This window comes from Salmo salar, chromosome 14 (genome assembly GCF_965601325.2).
Source record: "Salmo salar chromosome 14, fSalSal1, whole genome shotgun sequence".
In the NCBI taxonomy this organism is placed as follows: domain Eukaryota; kingdom Metazoa; phylum Chordata; class Actinopteri; order Salmoniformes; family Salmonidae; genus Salmo; species Salmo salar.
The window spans coordinates 53,782,259-53,802,500 of NC_138304.1; the positions used below are offsets into that span (position 1 = coordinate 53,782,259).

General features: G+C 46.9%; 1 protein-coding gene across 1 annotated transcript in view; it reads right to left on the minus strand.

The window, feature by feature from the left end:
- The window catches only part of LOC106592495 (guanine nucleotide-binding protein G(s) subunit alpha), a 38,292-nt gene extending 21,023 nt beyond the window's left edge, over positions 1–17,269 (minus strand). Inside the window, exons 1-3 of the mRNA XM_045694526.2 lie at positions 16,779–17,269; positions 14,767–14,825; positions 3,778–3,898 (exon numbers count right to left, since the gene is read on the minus strand). Of these exons, the coding sequence (XP_045550482.2) occupies positions 3,778–3,898; positions 14,767–14,825; positions 16,779–16,936 (338 nt within the window). The 5' untranslated portion in view covers positions 16,937–17,269. The remainder of the gene's footprint in view (positions 1–3,777; positions 3,899–14,766; positions 14,826–16,778) is intronic.
- Between the last annotated feature and the right edge of the window lie 2,973 nt (positions 17,270–20,242).

Consider the following 20,242-nt stretch of genomic DNA (forward strand, 5'->3'; position numbering starts at 1 on the left):
CCAGCAGGCTAATGTTCCTTTTGACCCAGTAAGGCCAGCAGGCTAATGTTCCTATCCACCCAGTAAGGCCAGCAGGCTAATGTTCCTATCCACTCAGTAAGGCCAGCAGGCTAATGTTCCTATTGACCCAGTAAGGCCAGCAGGCTAATGTTCCTATCCACCCAGTAAGGCCAGCAGGCTAATGTTCCTATCCACCCAGTAAGGCCAGCAGGCTAATGTTCCTATCCACCCAGTAAGGCCAGCAGGCTAATGTTCCTATCCACCCAGTAAGGCCAGCAGGCTAATGTTCCTATCCACCCAGTAAGGCCAGCAGGCTAATGTTCCTATCCATCCAGTAAGGCCGGCAGGCTAATGTTCCTATCCACCCAGTAAGGCCAGCAGGCTAATGTTCCTATCCACCCAGTAAGGCCAGCAGGCTAATGTTCCTATCCACCCAGTAAGGCCAGCAGGCTAATGTTCCTATCCACTCAGTAAGGCCGGCAGGCTAATGTTCCTATCCACCCAGTAAGGCTAACAGGCTAATGTTCCTATCCACCCAGTAAGACCAGCAGGCTAATGTTCCTATCCACCCAGTAAGGCCAGCAGGCTAATGTTCCTATCCACCCAGTAAGACCAGCAGTCTAGTCTCTTTTTATTGTTATGTAACTGTTATGAAAGTTGTATTGTCAATTCTTTTTTTTTAAATTTAAACGTCACTTTAAACGTGTACATGACACTGCAACAAAATGTCCCCATGGGGACAATAAAGTCAGTAAAGTAAACATTACTTTAGGATTATATAGAGATGCTGTCAATATGATGTGAGGGGAGATTCTCCATATAGTCAATAAAAGGTTGCCAAATAATGTAAAAATGTCTCTAACTTATTCCTCAAGCAGGAAGTGATTTTCTCCAGTGGGATACAACTATTAACATCCGATAGCCCACATTGCAACTGGCAGGGAGGGAATCCGATTACAATTTCAAGGCAATACATTTCTTGGCAATCGCTAGCAATATTTGTTGTTATCTTTACAGTATGGCTTTGCCTAAGATTGGAATTAGTAAAGTTACCCAGTAGACAGACCTCATGGGGGGGGGGTCTAAAGGAAATGCAACCCCGTGAATTGAGGATATGGTATCTCATACCACCCCCCCCCCCCCCCCCTTGCCAGAAACGGTGTAGTTTTGAACACTGCCAGGTGGAATGGAGGAACGTTCCTTTATCCGAGCCACATCTAAAACACCGGGAGGAGATATCAGGGTTGAACTTGTGCAGTCTAGATGGGGTGATATAGAGCTGATGGGAGGAAATTAAACTGGATCTGTCTGTATCTGGAGGTCAATGTGGAAAGTAACACCATCCCTGTATAAGTCACTCGATAGACCCTCAGCATGATCAATACCCAGATCTTTTTCCCCATCTAAGTCGGGGTTTATCTAGCTCGGGCAGCGTTAGTCCTGACATAAGAGCATCGTAAACACGGGAAATGGTCTTGAATAGTGGTTGGCCTGCATGGCAGAGTTGTTCAATAGGTGACATCTTAGATAGGTTCCATTGTCCCTTCAGAGTCACCCTAATAAAATGTCCTAATCATAGGTAACTAAAGAAATCCCTGTTAGACAAGTGGTATTTCTGTTTCAGCTGTTCAAAAGACATAAGAATTCCCTCATGTTCCAGAAGAGTGATAGCCTTATCAGACCGTTGTCTAAAGTTACTATTCTGGAAAAACATAGGACTCAATCTATTGTTCCATAAAGGGGTTTTAGGGGAAAGAAATCCGTCTCGTCTGAACAGCTCATGCAGTTTGCACCATGTCAGGACAGAATATATCATTAAAGGGTTGTCTGTGATGTTTATTGATTTTTTAATAGATTTCCTGTCCCATTTGTAAAACAAATCTGTCCCAGTGTCCTCGTGTACCTCAAACTTTTCAATGTTCAACCATGAGGGAGAAGAACCATTGTCAAACCTCTGAGCCAGATACCTAGACTGTGCAGCCCAGTAATACATTCTGAAAATGGGGAGGTTTAAGCCCCCTTGACCGTAATAAAGGGTCAGTTTATCCAGGCTAACCCTAGGGGGTTTTGCCGTGGCCAGATAAACCGTCTGGTCAGCTTGTCGAGAGAGGAACAGAATGCTGTGGGCACGGGGATAGGGAGAGATTGAAACAAATATAGAAATCTGGGCAGGACATTCATTTTAATCACATTTATTCTACCCAGTAGAGTGAGAGGCAAGTCCATCCATTTACACAGGTCACCCTCCACCTTTTGTAACCACCTGGCCAGATTGAGTTTATAGAGGTTGTTCAGGTTACCATCCACCATTATGCCCAAATATGTGAAGCCCATAGGCTTATGACGGTGAAGCCCATAGGCTTATGACGGTGAAGCCCATAGGCTTATGACGGTGAAGCCCATAGGTTTATGACGGTGAAGCCCATAGGTTTATGACGGTGAAGCCCATAGGCTTATGATGGTGAAGCCCATAGGCTTATGACGATGAAGCCTATGGGCGACCATCTAAAAGGAAACTTATGCTTGATGCTATGATGGTCAAAGACCGACAAAACGGTAAGATTTCGCTTTTATCAAAATGTACCTTATATCCAGAGAAAGAACTATAATACTGTAATAGTTTCTTGTAAGTGAGAGAGGGAATGTTCTGGATTTGTTAGAAATAAGATAAGGTCGTCCACACCTCAAAGCCATGTACGTCAGGGCACGTTCTAATGGCCTCAGCCAAACGGTTCGATGGCGAGGGCGAAGAGGTGGGGGATGGACTTGGTCTTTTACCAAATAGGGCTATTTTCTGTATACCCCAGCCCCCCCCCCCCCCCTTACCTTGTCACAACACAAGTGATTAGCTCAAATGCATTAAGGAGGAAATACATTTCACAAATTAACTTTTAAGAAGGCACACCTGTTAATTGGAATGCATTCCAGGTGACTACCTCATGAAGCTGGTTGAGAGAATGCCAAGAGTGTGCAAAGCTGTCATATTTGAAGAATCTCAAATATAAAATATATTTTGATTTGTTTAACACTTTTTTGGTTACTACATGATTCCATATGTGTTATTAAATTACATGTTTCCCTTCACTGGAACTAAGGGGCCTATCCCAACCATGAAAAACAGCCCCAGACCATTAATCCTCCTCCACCAAACTTTACAGTTGGCACCATGCATTGGGGCAGGTAGCTTTCTCCTGGCATCTCCAGATTCGTCTGTCGGACTGCCAGATAGTGAAGCGTGATTCATCACTATTGTGCATGGTGATCTTAGGCTTGTGTGTAGCTGCTCGGCCATGGAAACCCATTTCATGAAGCTGCCGACAAACAGTTATTGTGCTGACGTTGCTTCAAGAAGCAGTTTGGAACTCGCTAGTGATGCAACCGAGGACAGACGATTTCTACAAGCTACGCGCTTCAGCACTCGGCGGTCCCGTTCTGTGAGCTTGTGTGGTCTACCACTTCACAGGCTGAGCCGTTGTTGCTCCTAGACGTTTCCACTTCACAATAACAGCACTTACAGTTGACCCGGAGGCAGCTTTAGCAGGGCAGAAATTTGACAAACTGACTTGTTGGAAAGGTGGCATCCTATAACAAGTGCCACGTTGAAAGTCACTGAGCTCTTCATTAAGGCCATTCTACTGCCATTGTTTGTCTATGGAGATTGCATGGCTGTGTGCTCGATTTTATACACCTGTCACCAATGGGTGTGGCTGAAATAGCCAAATCTCCTAATTTGAATGGGTGTCCACATACTTTCGTATATATGGTTCTAACACAGACCTGTTATTCCAGATACTGCGGAAGAGATCCAGGGCTTCCCGTAGCCTGTTGGTGTTGTTGTCCTCCCTTATGACCATGTTGTAGCTGCTGCTGGCAACCACAAATATGATAGCAGTCACATCTACAGGAGAGGAGAGGAGGAGATAAGATGATAGCAGTCACGTCTACAGGAGAGGAGAGGAGATAGCAGTCACGTCTACAGGAGAGGAGAGGAGATAGCAGTCACATCTACAGGAGAGGAAAGGAGGAGATAAGATGATAGCAGTCACATCTACAGGAGAGGAGAGGAGGAGATAAGATGATAGCAGTCACGTCTACAGGAGAGGAGAGGAGATAGCAGTCATGTCTACAGGAGAGGAAAGGAGGAGATAAGAAGATAGCAGTCACGTCTACAGGAGAGGAAAGGAGGAGATAAGAAGATAGCAGTCACGTCTACAGGAGAGGAAAGGAGGAGATAAGAAGATAGCAGTCACGTCTACAGGAGAGGAAGAGATAAGATCATAGCAGTCACATCTACAGGAGAGGAAAGGAGGAGATAAGAAAATAGCAGTCACGTCTACAGGAGAGGAGAGGAGATAGCAGTCACGTCTACAGGAGAGGAAAGGAGGAGATAAGAAAATAGCAGTCACGTCTACAGGAGAGGAAAGGAGGAGGTAAGAAGATAGCAGTCACGTCTACAGGAGAGGAGAGGAGGAGATAGGAAGATAGCAGTCACGTCTACAGGAGAGGAAAGAAGGAGGTAAGAAGATGGCAGTCATGTCTACAGGAGAGGAGAGGAGGAGATAGGAAGATAGCAGTCACGTCTACAGGAGAGGAGAGGAGGAGATAGGAAGATAGCAGTCACGTCTACAGGAGAGGAGAGGAGGAGATAGGAAGATAGCAGTCACGTCTACAGGAGAGGAAAGGAGGAGAGGGCTTATACCCACACATGCAGTCAGAGCCAGCCGTAAGTTAAATTGGGGGGGATCGGCACCTTATAAGCAAAGTAAAACTTTTTAGCAGCCCCCCCCTTTAGACAGCGGAAAGAAAATTTTTGAAATTTTAGCATTAATTTCCTTCAATTCTACACATTTTGCCACGGGGCGCACAGAAAATGTTGCAATTTTCAATCAATCTTCACACAATACCCCATAATGTCAAAGCAAAAACAGGTTTTTGCAAATGTATAAAAATGTTAAAATTATATATCACATTTACATAAGTATTCAGACCCTTTACTCAGTACTTTGTTGAAGCATCTTTGGCAGCAATTACAGCCTCAAGTCTTCTTGGGTATGACACTACAATCTTGGCATACCTGTATTTGGGGAGTTTCTCCCATTCTTCTCTGCAGATCCTCTCAAGCTCTGTCAGGTTGGATGGGGAGCATCGCTGCACAGCTATTTTCAGGTCTCTCCAGAGATGTTCGATCGGGTTCATGTCCGAGCTCTGGCTGGGACACTCAAGGACATTCAGAGACTTGTCCCGAAGCCACTCCTACATTGTCTTGGCTGTGTGCTTACGCTCGTTGTCCTGTTGGAAGGTGAACCTTCGCCCCAGTCTGAGGTCCTGAGCACTCTGGAGCAGGTTTTCATCAAGGATCTCTCTGTACTTTACTCCGTTCATCTTTGCCTCAATCCTGACTAGTCTCCCTGTCCCTGAAAACCATCCCACAACATTTTTACCTTTATTTAACTAGGCAAGTCAGTTAAGAACAAATTCTTATTTTCAATGATGGCTTAGGAACAGTGGGTTAACTGCCGTGTTCAGGGGCAGAACGACAGATTTTTACCTTGTCAGCTCGTGGATTCGATCTTGCAACCTTTCAGTTACAAGTCCAACGCTCTAACCACTAGGCTACCTGTCGCCACAATGATGCTGCCACCACAATGCTTCATCGTAGGGAAGGTGCCAGGTTTCCTCCAGACGTGACGCTTGGCATGCAGGCCAAAGAGTTCAATCTTGGTTTCATCAGACCAGAAAATCTTGTTTCTCATGGCCCTAGAGTCCTTTAGGTGCCTTTTGGCAAACTCCAAGCGGGCTGTCGTACCTTTTACTGAGGAGTGGCTTCCGTCTGGCCACTCTACCATAAAGGCCTGATTGGTGGAGTGCTGGAGAGATAGTTGTCCTTCTGGAAGTTTCTCCCATCTTCACAGAGGAACTCTGGAGCTCTCTCAGAGTGACCATCAGGTTCTTGGTCACTTCCCTGACCAAGGCCCTTCTCCCCCGATTGCTCAGTTTGACCGGTCGGCCAGCTCTATGAAGAGTCTTGGTGGTTCCAAACTTCTTCCATTTAAGAATGATGGAAGCCACTGTGTTCTTGGAGAAGTTCAATGCTGCAGAAAAGTTTTGGTACCCTTCCCCAGATCTGTGCCTCGACACATTCCTGTCTCGGAGCTCTACGGACAATTCCTTCGACCTGGTTTTTGCTCTGACATGCACTGTCAACTGTGGGACCTTATATAGACAGGCGTGTGCTTATCAAATTCATGTCCAATCAATTTAAATTACCACAGGTGGACTCCAATCAAGTTGTAGAAACATCTCAAGGATGAGCATAGCAAAGGGTCTGAATACTTCTGTAAATAAGGTATCTGTTTTTTATTTTTAATACATTTGCTAAAATCAAATAAAAATAACTTTTCATTTTGTCATTATGGGGTATTGTGTGTAGATTGATGAGATTTTTTAAATTTAATTTAATACATTTTAGAATAAGGCTGTAATGTAACAAAATGTTGAAAAAAGGAAGGGGTCTGAATACTTTCCGAATGCACTGTAAACATCAACATAAACACATGGGGTCTAAATGGACACCCTTGATAAAGAAGAGCAAAAAAGACTCAAATAAATAATTCAAATACTCAGCTATATTGTATTCTCCCAAAAATGGAAATGATTAATTCTTATTATTATTATCTATTTTATACTGATACAATATCCTTGCAAGGATAATGGCACTGAGCCTTACAAGAAATGGCCCCAGGACCAGTGGAAACAAAATAGCCCCATAACACATAAAGATCCACCACCATATTTTACAGCAGGTATGGGGCCAACGAGCTCTATTTTCACATCATCTGACCAAAGCACCGGTTCCAATCCAATGGCGCCTGAGGAGATGTTTTAAACTTTTAAGGGCTCTTAACCAATTGTGCTATTGTGTGTTTTTTCGTGTTATTTGTAACTTATTTGTTTCTGCCACTGGCTCTTATGACCGTAAAGAGCTTCTGGATATAAGGACAGCGATTTACTAACTTCGTACTGGACAAAGATTTTTTCTTTTATCGAATCGGAAGCAAAGGATTTACTTCAGACACCCGACAAGGCCCAAATCCCCGTCATTCGCAGGAGAAACAGACGGAGATATCGGGGTCGTAGGTCAGGGTGCCTCGTAAGGATCCGACAGCGAGTGGGTTATCTGCCTCTACCATCAGTCCTATTAGCCAACGTACAATCATTGGATAACAAAATAGATGAGCTACGATCACAAATAACATACCAACGGGACATTAAAAACTGTAATATCTTATGTTTCACCGAGTCGTGGCTGAACGACAACATGGATAACATACATCTGGCTGGTTTACGGTCCATCGGTAAGACAAGGGGTGGAGGTCTGTGTCTATTTGTAAATAACAGCTGGTGAACAAAATCTAATATTAAGGAAGTCTCAAGGTTTTACTCATCTGAGGGAGTATCTCATGATAAGCTGTAGACCCCACTATTTACCAAGAGAGTTTAGTTTTCATCTATATTTTTCGTAGCTGTCTGTTTACCACCACAAACCGATACTGGCACTAAGACCTCACTCAACGAGCTGTATAAGGCCAAAAGCAAACAGGAAAATGCTCATTCAGAGACGGCACTCCTAGTGGCCGGGGACTTTAATGCAGGGAAACTTTAATCCGTTTTACCTCATTTCTACCAGCATGTTAAATGTGCAACCAGAGGACAAAAAAAACTCTAGACCACCTTTATTCCACACACAGCGACGCGTACAAAGCTCTCCCTCACCCTCCATTTGGCAAATCTGACCATAATTCTATCCTCCTGATTCCTGCTTACAAGCTATAACTAAAGCAGGAAGTACAAGTGACTCGGTTAATAAAGAAGTGGTTAGATGAAGCAGATGCTAAGCTACAGGACTGTTTTGCACAGACTGGAATATGTTCCGTGGTTCTTCCGATGGCATGAAGTGCCTTGAAAAGCTGTCATGGCTCACATCAACACCATCATCCCAGAAACACTAGACCCACTCCAATTTGCATACCGCCCCAACAGATCTACAGATGATACAATCTCCATTGCACTCCACACTGCCCTTCCCCACCTGGACAAAAGGAACACCTATGTGAGAATGCTGTTCATTGACTACAGCTCAGCGTTCAACACCATAGTGCCCTCAAAGCTCATCACTAAGCTAAGGATCCTGGGACTAAACACCTCTCTCTGCAACTGGATCCTGGACTTCCTGACGCACCACCCCCAGGTGGTAAGGATAGGTAACAACACATCTGCCACGCTGATCCTCAACACCGGGGCCCCTCAGGGGTGCGTGCTCAGTCCCCTCCTGTACTCCCTGTTCACCCATGACTGCGTGGCCAGGCACGACTCCAACACCACCATTAAATTTGCCGATGACACAACAGTGGTAGACCTGAACACCGACAACAATGAGACAGCCTATAGGGAGGAGGTCAGAGACCTGGCCGTGTGGTGCCAGGACAACAACCTCTCCCTCAACGTGATCAAGACAAAGGAGATGATTGTGGACTACAGGAAAAGAGGACTGAGCACGCCCCATTCTCATCGACGGGGCTGTAGTGGAGCAGGTTGAGAGCTTCAAGTTCCTTGGTGTCCACATCACCAACAAACTATCATGGTCCAAACACGCCAAGACAGTCGTTAAGAGGGCACGACAAAGCCTATTCTCCTTCAGGAGACTGAAAAGATTTGGCATGGGTCCTCAGATCCTCAAAAAGTTCTACAGCTGCACCATCGAGAGCATCCTGACTGGTTGCATCACTGCCTGGTATGGCCTCCGACCGCAAGGTACTACAGAGGGTAGTGCGTACAGCCCAGTACATCACTGGGGCCAAGCTCCCTGCCATCCAGGACCTCTATACCAGGCGGTGTCAGAGGAAGGCCCTAAAAATTATCAATGACTTCATCCACCCTAGTCATAGACTGTTCTCTCTGCTACCGCACGGCAAGCAGTACCGGAGCACCAAGTCTAGGTCCAAGAGGCTTTTAAACAGCTTCTACCCTCAGGCCATAAGACTCCTGAACAGCTAATCAAATGGCTACCCAGACCCATCTTTTACGCTGCTGCTACTCACTGTTTATCATCTATGCATAGTCACTTTAACTCTACCTACATGTACATACTACCTCAAATACCTCGAATAACTGATCTTTAACTATTTTTATTTTTTACTTAACACTTATGTTTCTTAAAACGGCATTGTTGGTTAAGGACTTGTAAGTAAGCATTTCACTGTAAGGTCTACTACACCTGTTGTATTCAGCATTTCACTGTAAGGTCTACTACACCTGTTGCATTCAGCGTTTCACTGTAAGGTCTACTACACCTGTTGTAATTCAGCATTTCACTCTAAGGTCTACTACACCTGTTGTATTCAGCATTTCACTGTGAGGTCTACTACACCTGTTGTATTCAGCATTTCACTGTAAGGTCTACTACACCTGTTGTATTCAGCATTTCACTGTGAGGTCTACATCTGTTGTATTCAGCATTTCACTGTGAGGTCTACTACACCTGTTGTATTCAGCATTTCACTGTAAGGTCTACTACACCTGTTGTATTCAGCATTTCACTGTAAGGTCTACTACACCTGTTGTATTCAGCATTTCACTGTGAGGTCTACTACACCTGTTGTATTCAGCATTTCACTGTGAGGTCTACACCTGTTGTATTCAGCATTTCACTGTAAGGTCTACTACACCTGTTGTATTCAGCATTTCACTGTAAGGTCTACCACACCTGTTGTATTCAGCATTTCACTGTAAGGTCTACTACACCTGTTGTATTCAGCATTTCACTGTAAGGTCTACTACACCTGTTGTATTCAGCATTTCACTGTAAGGTCTACTACACCTGTTGTATTCAGCATTTCACTGTGAGGTCTACATCTGTTGTATTCAGCATTTCACTGTGAGGTCTACTACACCTGTTGTATTCAGCATTTCACTGTAAGGTCTACTACACCTGTTGTATTCAGCATTTCACTGTAAGGTCTACTACACCTGTTGTATTCAGCATTTCACTGTGAGGTCTACTACACCTGTTGTATTCAGTATTTCACTGTAAGGTCTACTACACCTGTTGTATTCAGCATTTCACTGTGAGGTCTACACCTGTTGTATTCAGCATTTCACTGTAAGGTCTACTACACCTGTTGTATTCAGCATTTCACTGTGAGGTCTACACCTGTTGTATTCAGCATTTCACTGTAAGGTCTACTACACCTGTTGTATTCAGCATTTCACTGTAAGGTCTACCACACCTGTTGTATTCAGCATTTCACTGTAAGGTCTACCACACCTGTTGTATTCAGCATTTCACTGTAAGGTCTACTACACCTGTTGTATTCAGCATTTCACTGTAAGGTCTACTACACCTGTTGTATTCAGCATTTCACTGTAAGGTCTACTACACCTGTTGTATTCAGTATTTCACTGTAAGGTCTACTACACCTGTTGTATTCAGCATTTCACTCTAAGGTCTACTACACCTGTTGTATTCAGCGTTTAGCAAACTCTAGGCGTTTACATTTGTTGGATGACGTGAAAATAGAGCTCTTTGGTCATGGACACCAGTGGTGGGTTTGGTGTCGAAATGAGAACGCATAAGCAGAAAATAATCCCATACCTGCTGGAAAATATGGTGGTGGATATGATACCAGTGGTATATATGAAAAAAAATATTTTATAAAATATTGAATTTGGACTTTACTCATTTTTCGTACAGATATTGGCAAGTCTAACTCAAGGACTTAAGTACTTTTTCAAGCACAAATATTCATTTTCAAGGACCATCAATTTGTATTAGTTACTGTTATGCAATTGTTTCTAGTCTCCACCAGGTGGCAGTATATTACCCCAACCTCATGAAAACCCCCCAACTAACTTACTGTTCATCACTACCTTACAAGTTCTACTCAATAATACGTTTCTTATTGACGTGAGTGATAAGTACTGATCGCTATAGCTATAAAAAAACAAAAAACATATTGTTTCCGACTGGCAGTTTTAATGTCGCCAGTCAGGCTGTGTGAAGGAAAACGTCAGGTTTACGGCCAACAGAACCTGCTGCTGCTTGATAAAGAAAGTTCTGGAGAGAAAAGAAGTCCCAGTGTAAAACTGGCGGCCGACACATTTCTGTTGCGTCTCACACGGTGTGGGGTTGGTGTGGTCCAGTGCTGCAGTGGTTTATAAAAAAAAAGGTAGGTAAAACTATACTTAACAAAAATATAAACGCAACATGTAAAGTGTTTTTCTAATATATATATATTTTTTTATATAAACATATTTGATCATTTTGTGTTTTCTCCTCTCATTTTAATTCAAGTACCAACTGGAGAATAAGTCTGATTTTCAAGGTATTCCAGGACTTGAATTTCAGAGTGATAAATTCAAGTACTTTAATAAGCTCCTCAATCACCTTGTGTTACAGTAATGTTGTCTGGTTTCAATAAAGATAAAAGCACAGCTGAAAGACTGGGTTTAAAAGCTCTCCCAGGGTGTTTCCTAGGATGTCTCCTAGGGTGTTTCCTAGGGTGTCTCCTAGGGTGTTTCCTACGGTGTTTCCTACGTAGTTTTAGTCTAAAAACAACTGTAAATCATAAGAAACAAGGCTTTGAAGAGTCTGTCGTCCTGTATATAGGAGATATAACAAAGATCAGGAAATATTTTACACATATTTAACACCTTTTTTTGGGTAGGCATAAAACAACCTCCATACTTCCATTCATTTTTTTAAACTGGTACCATTGCATGACATAAGTATTTGATACATCAGAAAAGCAGAACTTAATACTTGGTACAGAAACCTTTGTTTGCAATTACAGATATCATACGTTTCCTGTAGTTCTTGACCAGGTTTGCACACACTGCAGCAGGCATGGTGGCCCACTCCTCCATACAGACCTTCTCCAGATCCTTCAGATTTCGGGGCTGTCGCTGGGCAATACGGACTTTCAGCTCGCTCCAAAGATTTTCTATTGGGTTCAGGTCTGGAGACTGGCTAGGCCACTCCAGGACCTTGAGATGCTTCTTACGTAGCCACTCCTTAGTTGCTGTGTGTTTCGGGTCGTTGTCATGCTGGAAGACCCAGCCACGACCCATCTTCAATGCTCTTACTGAGGGAAGGAGGTTGTTTGCCAAGATCTCGCGATACATGGCCCCATCCATCCTCCCCTCAATACGGTGCAGTTGTCCTGTCCCCTTTGCAGAAAAGCATCCCCAAAGAATGATGTTTCCACCTCCATGCTTCACGGTTGGGATGGTGTTCTTGGGGTTGTACTCATCCTTCTTCTTCCTCCAAACACAGCGAGTGGAGTTTAGACCAAAAAGCTCTATTTTTGTCTCATCAGACCACATGACCTTCTCCCATTCCTCCTCTGGATCATCCAGATGGTCATTGGCAAACTTCAGACGGGCCTGGACATGCGCTGGCTTGAGCAGGGGGACATTGCGTGCGCTGCAGGATTTTAATCCATGACGGCGTAGTGTGTTACTAATGGTTTTCTTTGAGACTGCAGTCCCAGCTCTCTTCAGGTCATTGACCAGGTCCTGCCGTGTAGTTCTGGGCTGATCCCTCACCTTCCTCATGATCATTGATGCCCCACGAGGTGAGATCTTGCATGGAGCCCCAGACCGACGGTGATTGACCGTCATCTTGAACTTCTTCCATTTTCTAATAATTGCGCCAACAGTTGTTGCCTTCTCACCAAGCTGCTTGCCTATTGTCCTGTAGCCCATCCCAGCCTTGTGCAGGTCTACAATTTTATCCCTGATGTCCTTACACAGCTCTCTGGTCTTGGCCATTGTGGAGAGGTTGGAGTCTGTTTGATTGAGTATGTGGACAGGTGTCTTTTATACAGGTAACGAGTTCAAACAGGTGCAGTTAATACAGGTAATGAGTGGAGAACAGGAGGGCTTCTTAAAGAAAAACTAACAGGTCTGTGAGAGTCGGAATTCTTACTGGTTGGTAGGTGATCAAATACTTATGTCATGCAATAAAATGCAAATGAATTACTTAAAAATCATACAATGTGATTTTCTGGATTTTTGTTTTAGATTCCGTCTCTCACAGTTGAAGTGTACCTATGATAAAACTTACAGACCTCTACATGCTTTGTAAGTAGGAAAACCTGCAAAATCAGCAGTGTATCAAATGCTTGTTCTCCCCACTGTACATACGTTTCCGTAAGAAGACCAATTTTGGGGGTGTCTCCTGGTCTGACAAACACCCCTCTAGCTCTGCCACCTTTCACCCCAGATGGGATGTCTCCTGGTCTGACAAACACCCCTCTAGCTCTGCCACCTTTCACCTCAGATGGGATGTCTCCTGGTCTGACAAACACCCCTCTAGCTCTGTCACCTTTCACCTCAGATGTGATGTCTCCTGGTCTGACAAACACCCCTCTAGCTCTGCCACCTTTCACCTCAGATGGGATGTCTCCTGGTCTGATAAACACCCCTCTAGCTCTGCCACCTTTCACCTCAGATGGGATGTCTCCTGGTCTGACAAACACCCCTCTAGCTCTGCCACCTTTCACCTCAGATGTGATGTCTCCTGGTCTGACAAACACCCCTCTAGCTCTGTCACCTTTCACCTCAGATGGGATGTCTCCTGGTCTGATAAACACCTCTCTAGCTCTGTCACCTTTCACCTCATATGGGATGTCTCCTGGTCAGACCAACACCGCTCTGTCACCTTCCACCTCAGATGGGATGTCTCCTGGTCTGACAAACACCGTTCTAGCTCTGTCACCTTTCACCTCAGATGGGATGTCTCCTGGTCTGATAAACACCTCTCTGTCTCCTGGTCTGACAAACACCTCTCTAGCTCTGCCACCTTTCACCCCAGATGTGATGTCTCCTGGTCTGATAAACACCTCTCTAGCTCTGCCACCTTTCACCCCAGATGTGATGTCTACTGGTCTGACAAACACCTCTCTGTCACCTTTCACCTCAGATGGGATGTCTCCTGGTCTGACCAACACCTCTCTGTCACCTTTCACCTCAGATGTGATGTCTCCTGGTCTGATAAACACCGCTCTGCCACCTTTCACCTCAGATGGGATGTCTCCTGGTCTGATAAACACCGCTCTGCCACCTTTCACCTCAGATGTGATGTCTCCTGGTCTGACAAACACCCCTCTAGCTCTGCCACCTTTCACCTCAGATGTGATGTCTCCTGGTCTGATAAACACCTCTCTAGCTCTGTCACCTTTCACCTCAGATGGGATGTCTCCTGGTCTGACGAACACCTCTCTGTCACCTTTCACCTCAGATGGGATGTCTCCTGGTCTGACAAACACCTCTCTAGCTCTGTCACCTTTCACCCCAGATGTGGAAGAGCGACATCGGTGGATGCGGTGGATTGAGACGCATTCGATGGAAAACATCAGATATCAGATATCCTTAAACTGGCGGATTTTGATGTGGATATTGTTATTTTGTTTTCTTAGATTGACGCACTAGGGGGTTAAACAAAATCTCTCTCTCTCTGAGCAGTTGCATTAGTATAAAATAACACCATTTTGTGTTGAGCATACAGTATAGCTCAGAATTTAAATTATTTATTTTATACACTCATTTTTGCTCATCTTCATCAAGGGTGTCAATAATTTGGGACCCCGCTGTACATGTACACCACACACACACACACACACACACACACACACACACACACACACACACACACACACACACACACACACACACACACACACACACACACACACACATACAACGCACCATTAAAGCACTGGATCCATTTTCTCCTTTCGTCTCTCTGGCCGCCTACATCAAACATACTGAGAGAGGAGGGAGGAGGGAGGTGAGAGGAGAGAGGGAGGAGGGAGGAGAGAAGGAGGAGAGGAGAGGGGGAGAGAGGAGAGAGAGGGAGGAGAGAAGAGAGAAGGAGGAGAGGGGAGAGGAGAGGGGGAGAGGAGAGAGAGGGAGGGGAGAAGAGAGGGGGAGAGAGGAGAGAGGGAGGAGGGAGGTGAGAGGGAGGAGGGAGGAGAGAAGAGAGGAGAGGAGAGGAGGAGGAGAGGGGGAGAGAGGAGAGAGAGGGAGGAGAAGAGAGGAGTGGAGAGAAGGAGGAGACAGGAGAATAGAGGAGAGAGGGGGGATAGAGGGAGGAGAGCGAGAGGAGAAAGGAGAGGGAGGAGGAGAGTAGAGCAGAGAGGAGAGAGGGAGGTGAGGAGAAAAGAGTAGAGAGAGGAGAGGGGAGAGAGGAGACGAGAGTAGAGAGAGGAGAGGGGAGAGAGGAGACGAGAGTACAGAGGAGACGAGAGAGGGAGGAGAGAAGAGAGAGGGAGGAGAGGGGAGAGGAGAGAAGAGAGGGAGGAGAGGAGAGAGGAGAGCGAGAGGAGAAAGGAGAGGGAGGAGGAGAGTAGAGCAGAGAGGAGAGAGGGAGGTGGGGAGAAAAGAGTAGAGAGAGGAGAGAGGAGACGAGAGTAGACAGGAGACGAGAGAGGGAGGAGAGAAGAGAGAGGGAGGAGAGGGGAAAGGAGAGAAGAGAGAAGAGAGGAGAGAAACAGGAGAGAATAGAGGAGACAGAAGACAGAGACAGAATATTAGGTCACATAACCACATGTAACACTGGATTGGCTGACTGGACTGGCTGACTGGACTGGCTGGCTGGCTAACTGACTGGCTGACTGGACTGACTGGCTGGATTGACTGGCTGACTGGATTGACTGGCTGACTGGACTGACTGGCTGGACTGACTGGCTGGCTGGCTGGCTAACTGACTGGCTGACTGGACTGACTGGCTGGGTGACTGGTGGGACTGGCTGATTGGCTGACTGGCTGACTGAACTGGCTGCCTGACTGGCTGACTGAACTGGCTGCCTGACTGGACGGCTGACTGATTGACTGACTGGCTGACTGACTGGACTGGACTGGCTGGCTGACTGGACTGGGTGACTGGACTGGCTGGCTGGCTGACTGGCTGACAGGACTGGCTGACTGGACTGGATGACTGGACTGGATGACTGACTGGACTGACTGAACTGGCTGACTGGACTGGCTGACTGGACAGGCTGACTGGACTGGAAAGACTGGACAGATGGACTGGACTGGCTGACTGGACTGACTTGGCTGGCTGACTAGACTGACTGACTGACTGGCTGACTGGACTGACTGACTGGACTGACTGGCTGACTGGACTGGCTGGGCTGGCTGGATGACTGGACTGGCTGACTGACTGGAGTGAGTGATTGGACTGGCTGACTGACTAGACTGGTTGGATGACTGGACTGGCTGACTGACTGACCGACTGGACTGACTGGCTGATTGGCTGGTTGACTGACAGAGTAGGAATGCTGATCTAGGATCTGGTACCCCCTGTCCATCTAATCATATGAACTATGATCTAACAAGGAAACTGATCTCAGCCCTCTTACCCTGTCTGAGATGCTTTATCTTTAGACAGACAGACAGACAGACAGACAGACAGACAGACAGACAGACAGACAGACAGACAGACAGACAGACAGACAGACAGACAGACAGACAGACAGACAGACAGACAGACAGACAGACAGACAAATAGAGATTGAGAGAGAGAGCAAGACAGACAGACAGACAGACAGACAGACAGACAGACAGACAGACAGACAGACAGACAGACAGACAGACAGACAGACAGACAGACAGAGAGAGAGACAGAGACAGAGACAGAGACAGAGACAGAGAGACAGATTGAGAGAGAGAGCAAGAGAGAGAGCAAGAGAGACAGAGAGACAGAGAGACAGACTTACTGAAAGTTGACTTTGTCTACTTGGAATCGCGTCTCGAATATCCCTGAAGTTAACACTCTGCATCGTAGCAGGTCCTGGTCTGTGGGAGTGTAGTCTCCTTGTCTTACTGAGTCAATTCTGTCCAGGAAACTGCAGAAACACACACACACACACACCATTATCACTCATGTCATTCTGTCCAGGAAACTGAAAACAGACACACACCATTATCACTCATGTCATTCTGTGTCACTAGGGTTGACTGTGGGCTCTCGTTCACCGTGGCCGACGTGATCAAGACATTTAAACGTTTTAACCCTCGCAAGGTTGCCGGCCCAGACGTCATCCCTAGCCGCGTCCTCAGAGCATGCGCAGACCAACTTGCTGGAGTGTTAACGGAGATATTCAATCTCTCTCTATTCCAGTCTGTTGTCCCCACATACTTCAAGATGGCCACCATTGTTCCTGTACCCAAGAACGCTAAGGTAACTGAACTAAATGACTATCGCCCCGTAGCACTCACTTCTGTCATCATGAAGTGCTTTGAGAGGCTAGTTAAGGATCATATCACCTCTACCTTACCTGACACCCTAGACCCACTTCAATTTGCTTACCGCCCCAATAGGTCCACTGACGATGCAATCGCCATCACTCTGCACACTGCCCTATCCCATCTGGACAAGAGGAATACCTATGTAAGAATGCTGTTCATTGACTACAGCTCAGCATTCAACACCATAGTACCCTCCAAACTCGTCATTAAGCTGGAGGCCCTGGGTCTGAACCCCGCCCTGTGCAACTGGGTCCTGGACTTCCTGATGGGTCACCCCCAGGTGGTGAAGGTAGGAAACAACACCTCCACTTTGCTGATCCTCAACACAGGGGCCCCACAAGGGTGCGTGCTCAGCCCCCTCCTGTACTCCCTATTCACCCATGACTGTGTGGCCATGCACGCCTCCAACTCAATCGTCAAGTTTGCAGACGACACAACAGTAGTGGGCTTGATTACCAACAACGACGAGACGGCCTACAGGGAGGAGGTGAGGGCCCTCGGAGTGTGGTGTCAGGAAAATAACCTCTCACTCAACATCAACAAAATGAAGGAGCTGATCGTAGACTTCAGGAAACAGCAGAGGGAGCACCCCCCTATCCACATCGACGGGATAGTAGTGGAGAAGGTGGAAGGTTTTAAGTTCCTCGGCGTACACATCACTGACAAACTGAAATGGTCCACCCACACAGACAGTTTGGTGAAGAAGGCACAACAGCGCCTCTTCAACCTCAGGAGACTGAAGAAATTTGTCTTGAAACCTAAGACCCTCACAAACGTTTACAGATGCATCATCGAGAGCATCCTGTCGGGCTGTATCACCGCCTGGTACGGAAACTGCACCGCTCGCAAACCACAGGGCTCTCCAGAGGGTGGTGAGGTCTGCCCAACGCATCACCGGGGACAAACTGCCTACAATCCAGGACACCTACAGCACCCGATGTCACAGGAAGGCTGAAAAGATAATCAAGGACATCAACCACCCGAGCCACTGGCTGTTCACCCCGCTATCATCCAGAATTCGAGGTCAGTACAGGTGCATCAAAGCTGAAACCGAGAGACTGAAAAACTGCTTTTATCTCAAGGCCATCAGACTATTAAAAAGCCATCACCAGCAGGCTACCACCCAGCACCCTGCCCTGAACTTAATCACTGGTCATCAGCCGTCTACGACCCAGTACCCTGCCCTGAACTTAATCACTGGTCATCAGCCGTCCACGACCCAGTACCCTGCCCTGAACTTAATCACTGGTCATCAGCCGTCCACGACCCAGTACCCTGCCCTGAACTTAATCACTGGTCATCAGCCGTCCACGACCCAGTACCCTGCCCTGAACTTAATCACTGGTCATCAGCCGTCCACGACCCAGTACCCTGCCCTGAACTTAATCACTGGTCATCAGCCTGCTACCACCCAGTACCCTGCCCTGAACTTACTACCCCCACCACTACCCTCAACATACCCCACCACTACCCCCAACACACCCCACCACTACCCCACCACTACCCCCAACACACCCCACCACTACCCCCACCACTACCCCACCACTACCCCCAACACACCCCACCACTACCCCCACCACCACTACCCCCACCACTACCCCCAACACACCCCACCACTACCCCCACCACCACTACCCCACCACTACCCCACCACTACCCCCAACACACCCCACCACTACCCCCACCACTACCCCAACCACACCCCACCACTACCCCACCACTACCCCCAACACACCCCACCACTACCCCACCACCACCCCCAACACACCCCACCACTACCCCACCACCACCCCCACCACTACCCCACCACTACCCCAACACACCCCACCACTACCCCACCACTACCCCACCACTACCCCAACACACCCCACCACTACCCCACCACCACCCCCACCACTACCCCCAACACACCCCACCACTACCCCACCACCACCCCCAACACACCCCGCCACTGCCTTGTGACTGTGGTTCTGTGACAGTCTTGTGACTGTGGTTCTGTGACTGCCTTGTGACTGTGGTTCTGTGACTGCCTTGTGACTGTGGTTCTGTGACTGCCTTGTGACTGTGGTTCTGTGACTGTGGTTCTGTGACTGTGGTTCTGTGACTGCCTTGTGACCGTGGTTCTGTGACTGTGGTTCTGTAACTGTCTTGTGACTGTGGTTCTGTGACTGCCTTGTGACTGTGGTTCTGTGACTGTGGTTCTGTGACTGTGGTTCTGTCACTGCCTTGTGACTGTGGTTCTGTGACCGTGGTTCTGTGACCGTGGTTCTGTTACTGCCTTGTGACTGTGATTCTGTGACTGCCTTTTGACTGTGGTTCTGTGACTGTGGTTCTGTGACCGCCTTGTGACTGTGCTATTGTTGGAGTGGTGGTGAGCCAAATATAACCCTACTGCTCTGAGCTTAGCCACAACACACACACACACACACACACACACACACACACACACACACACACACACACACACACACACACACACACACACACAGATCACATTGCTTATTCAGTGGCCTTAAGAGACATCAGCTTACCAAAAAGGCTTTGCAACAATGTGACCGATATTCTCTCTCTCTTTCAGTCTGTGTGTCTGTGTCTGTGTGTGTGCGTGTGTGTCTGTCTCTGTGTGTGTGTGTGTGTCTGTGTGTCTGTCTGTCTGTCTGTGTCTGTGTGTGTGTGTGTGTGTGTGTGTGTGTGTCTGTGTCTGTGTGTGTGTGTGTGTGTCTGTGTGTGTCTGTGTGTGTCTGTGTGTGTCTGTGTGTGTCTGTGTGTGTCTGTGTGTGTGTGTGTGTGTGTGTGTCTGTGTCTGTGTCTGTGTGTGTCTGTTTCTGTGTGACTGCTTACAGACCGGTTTCTCCATGTCTGTGCTTGTGGGCCAGTCTGTCTGTCTGTGCTTGTTGGGCCAGTCTGTCTGTCTGTGCTTGTGGGCCAGTCT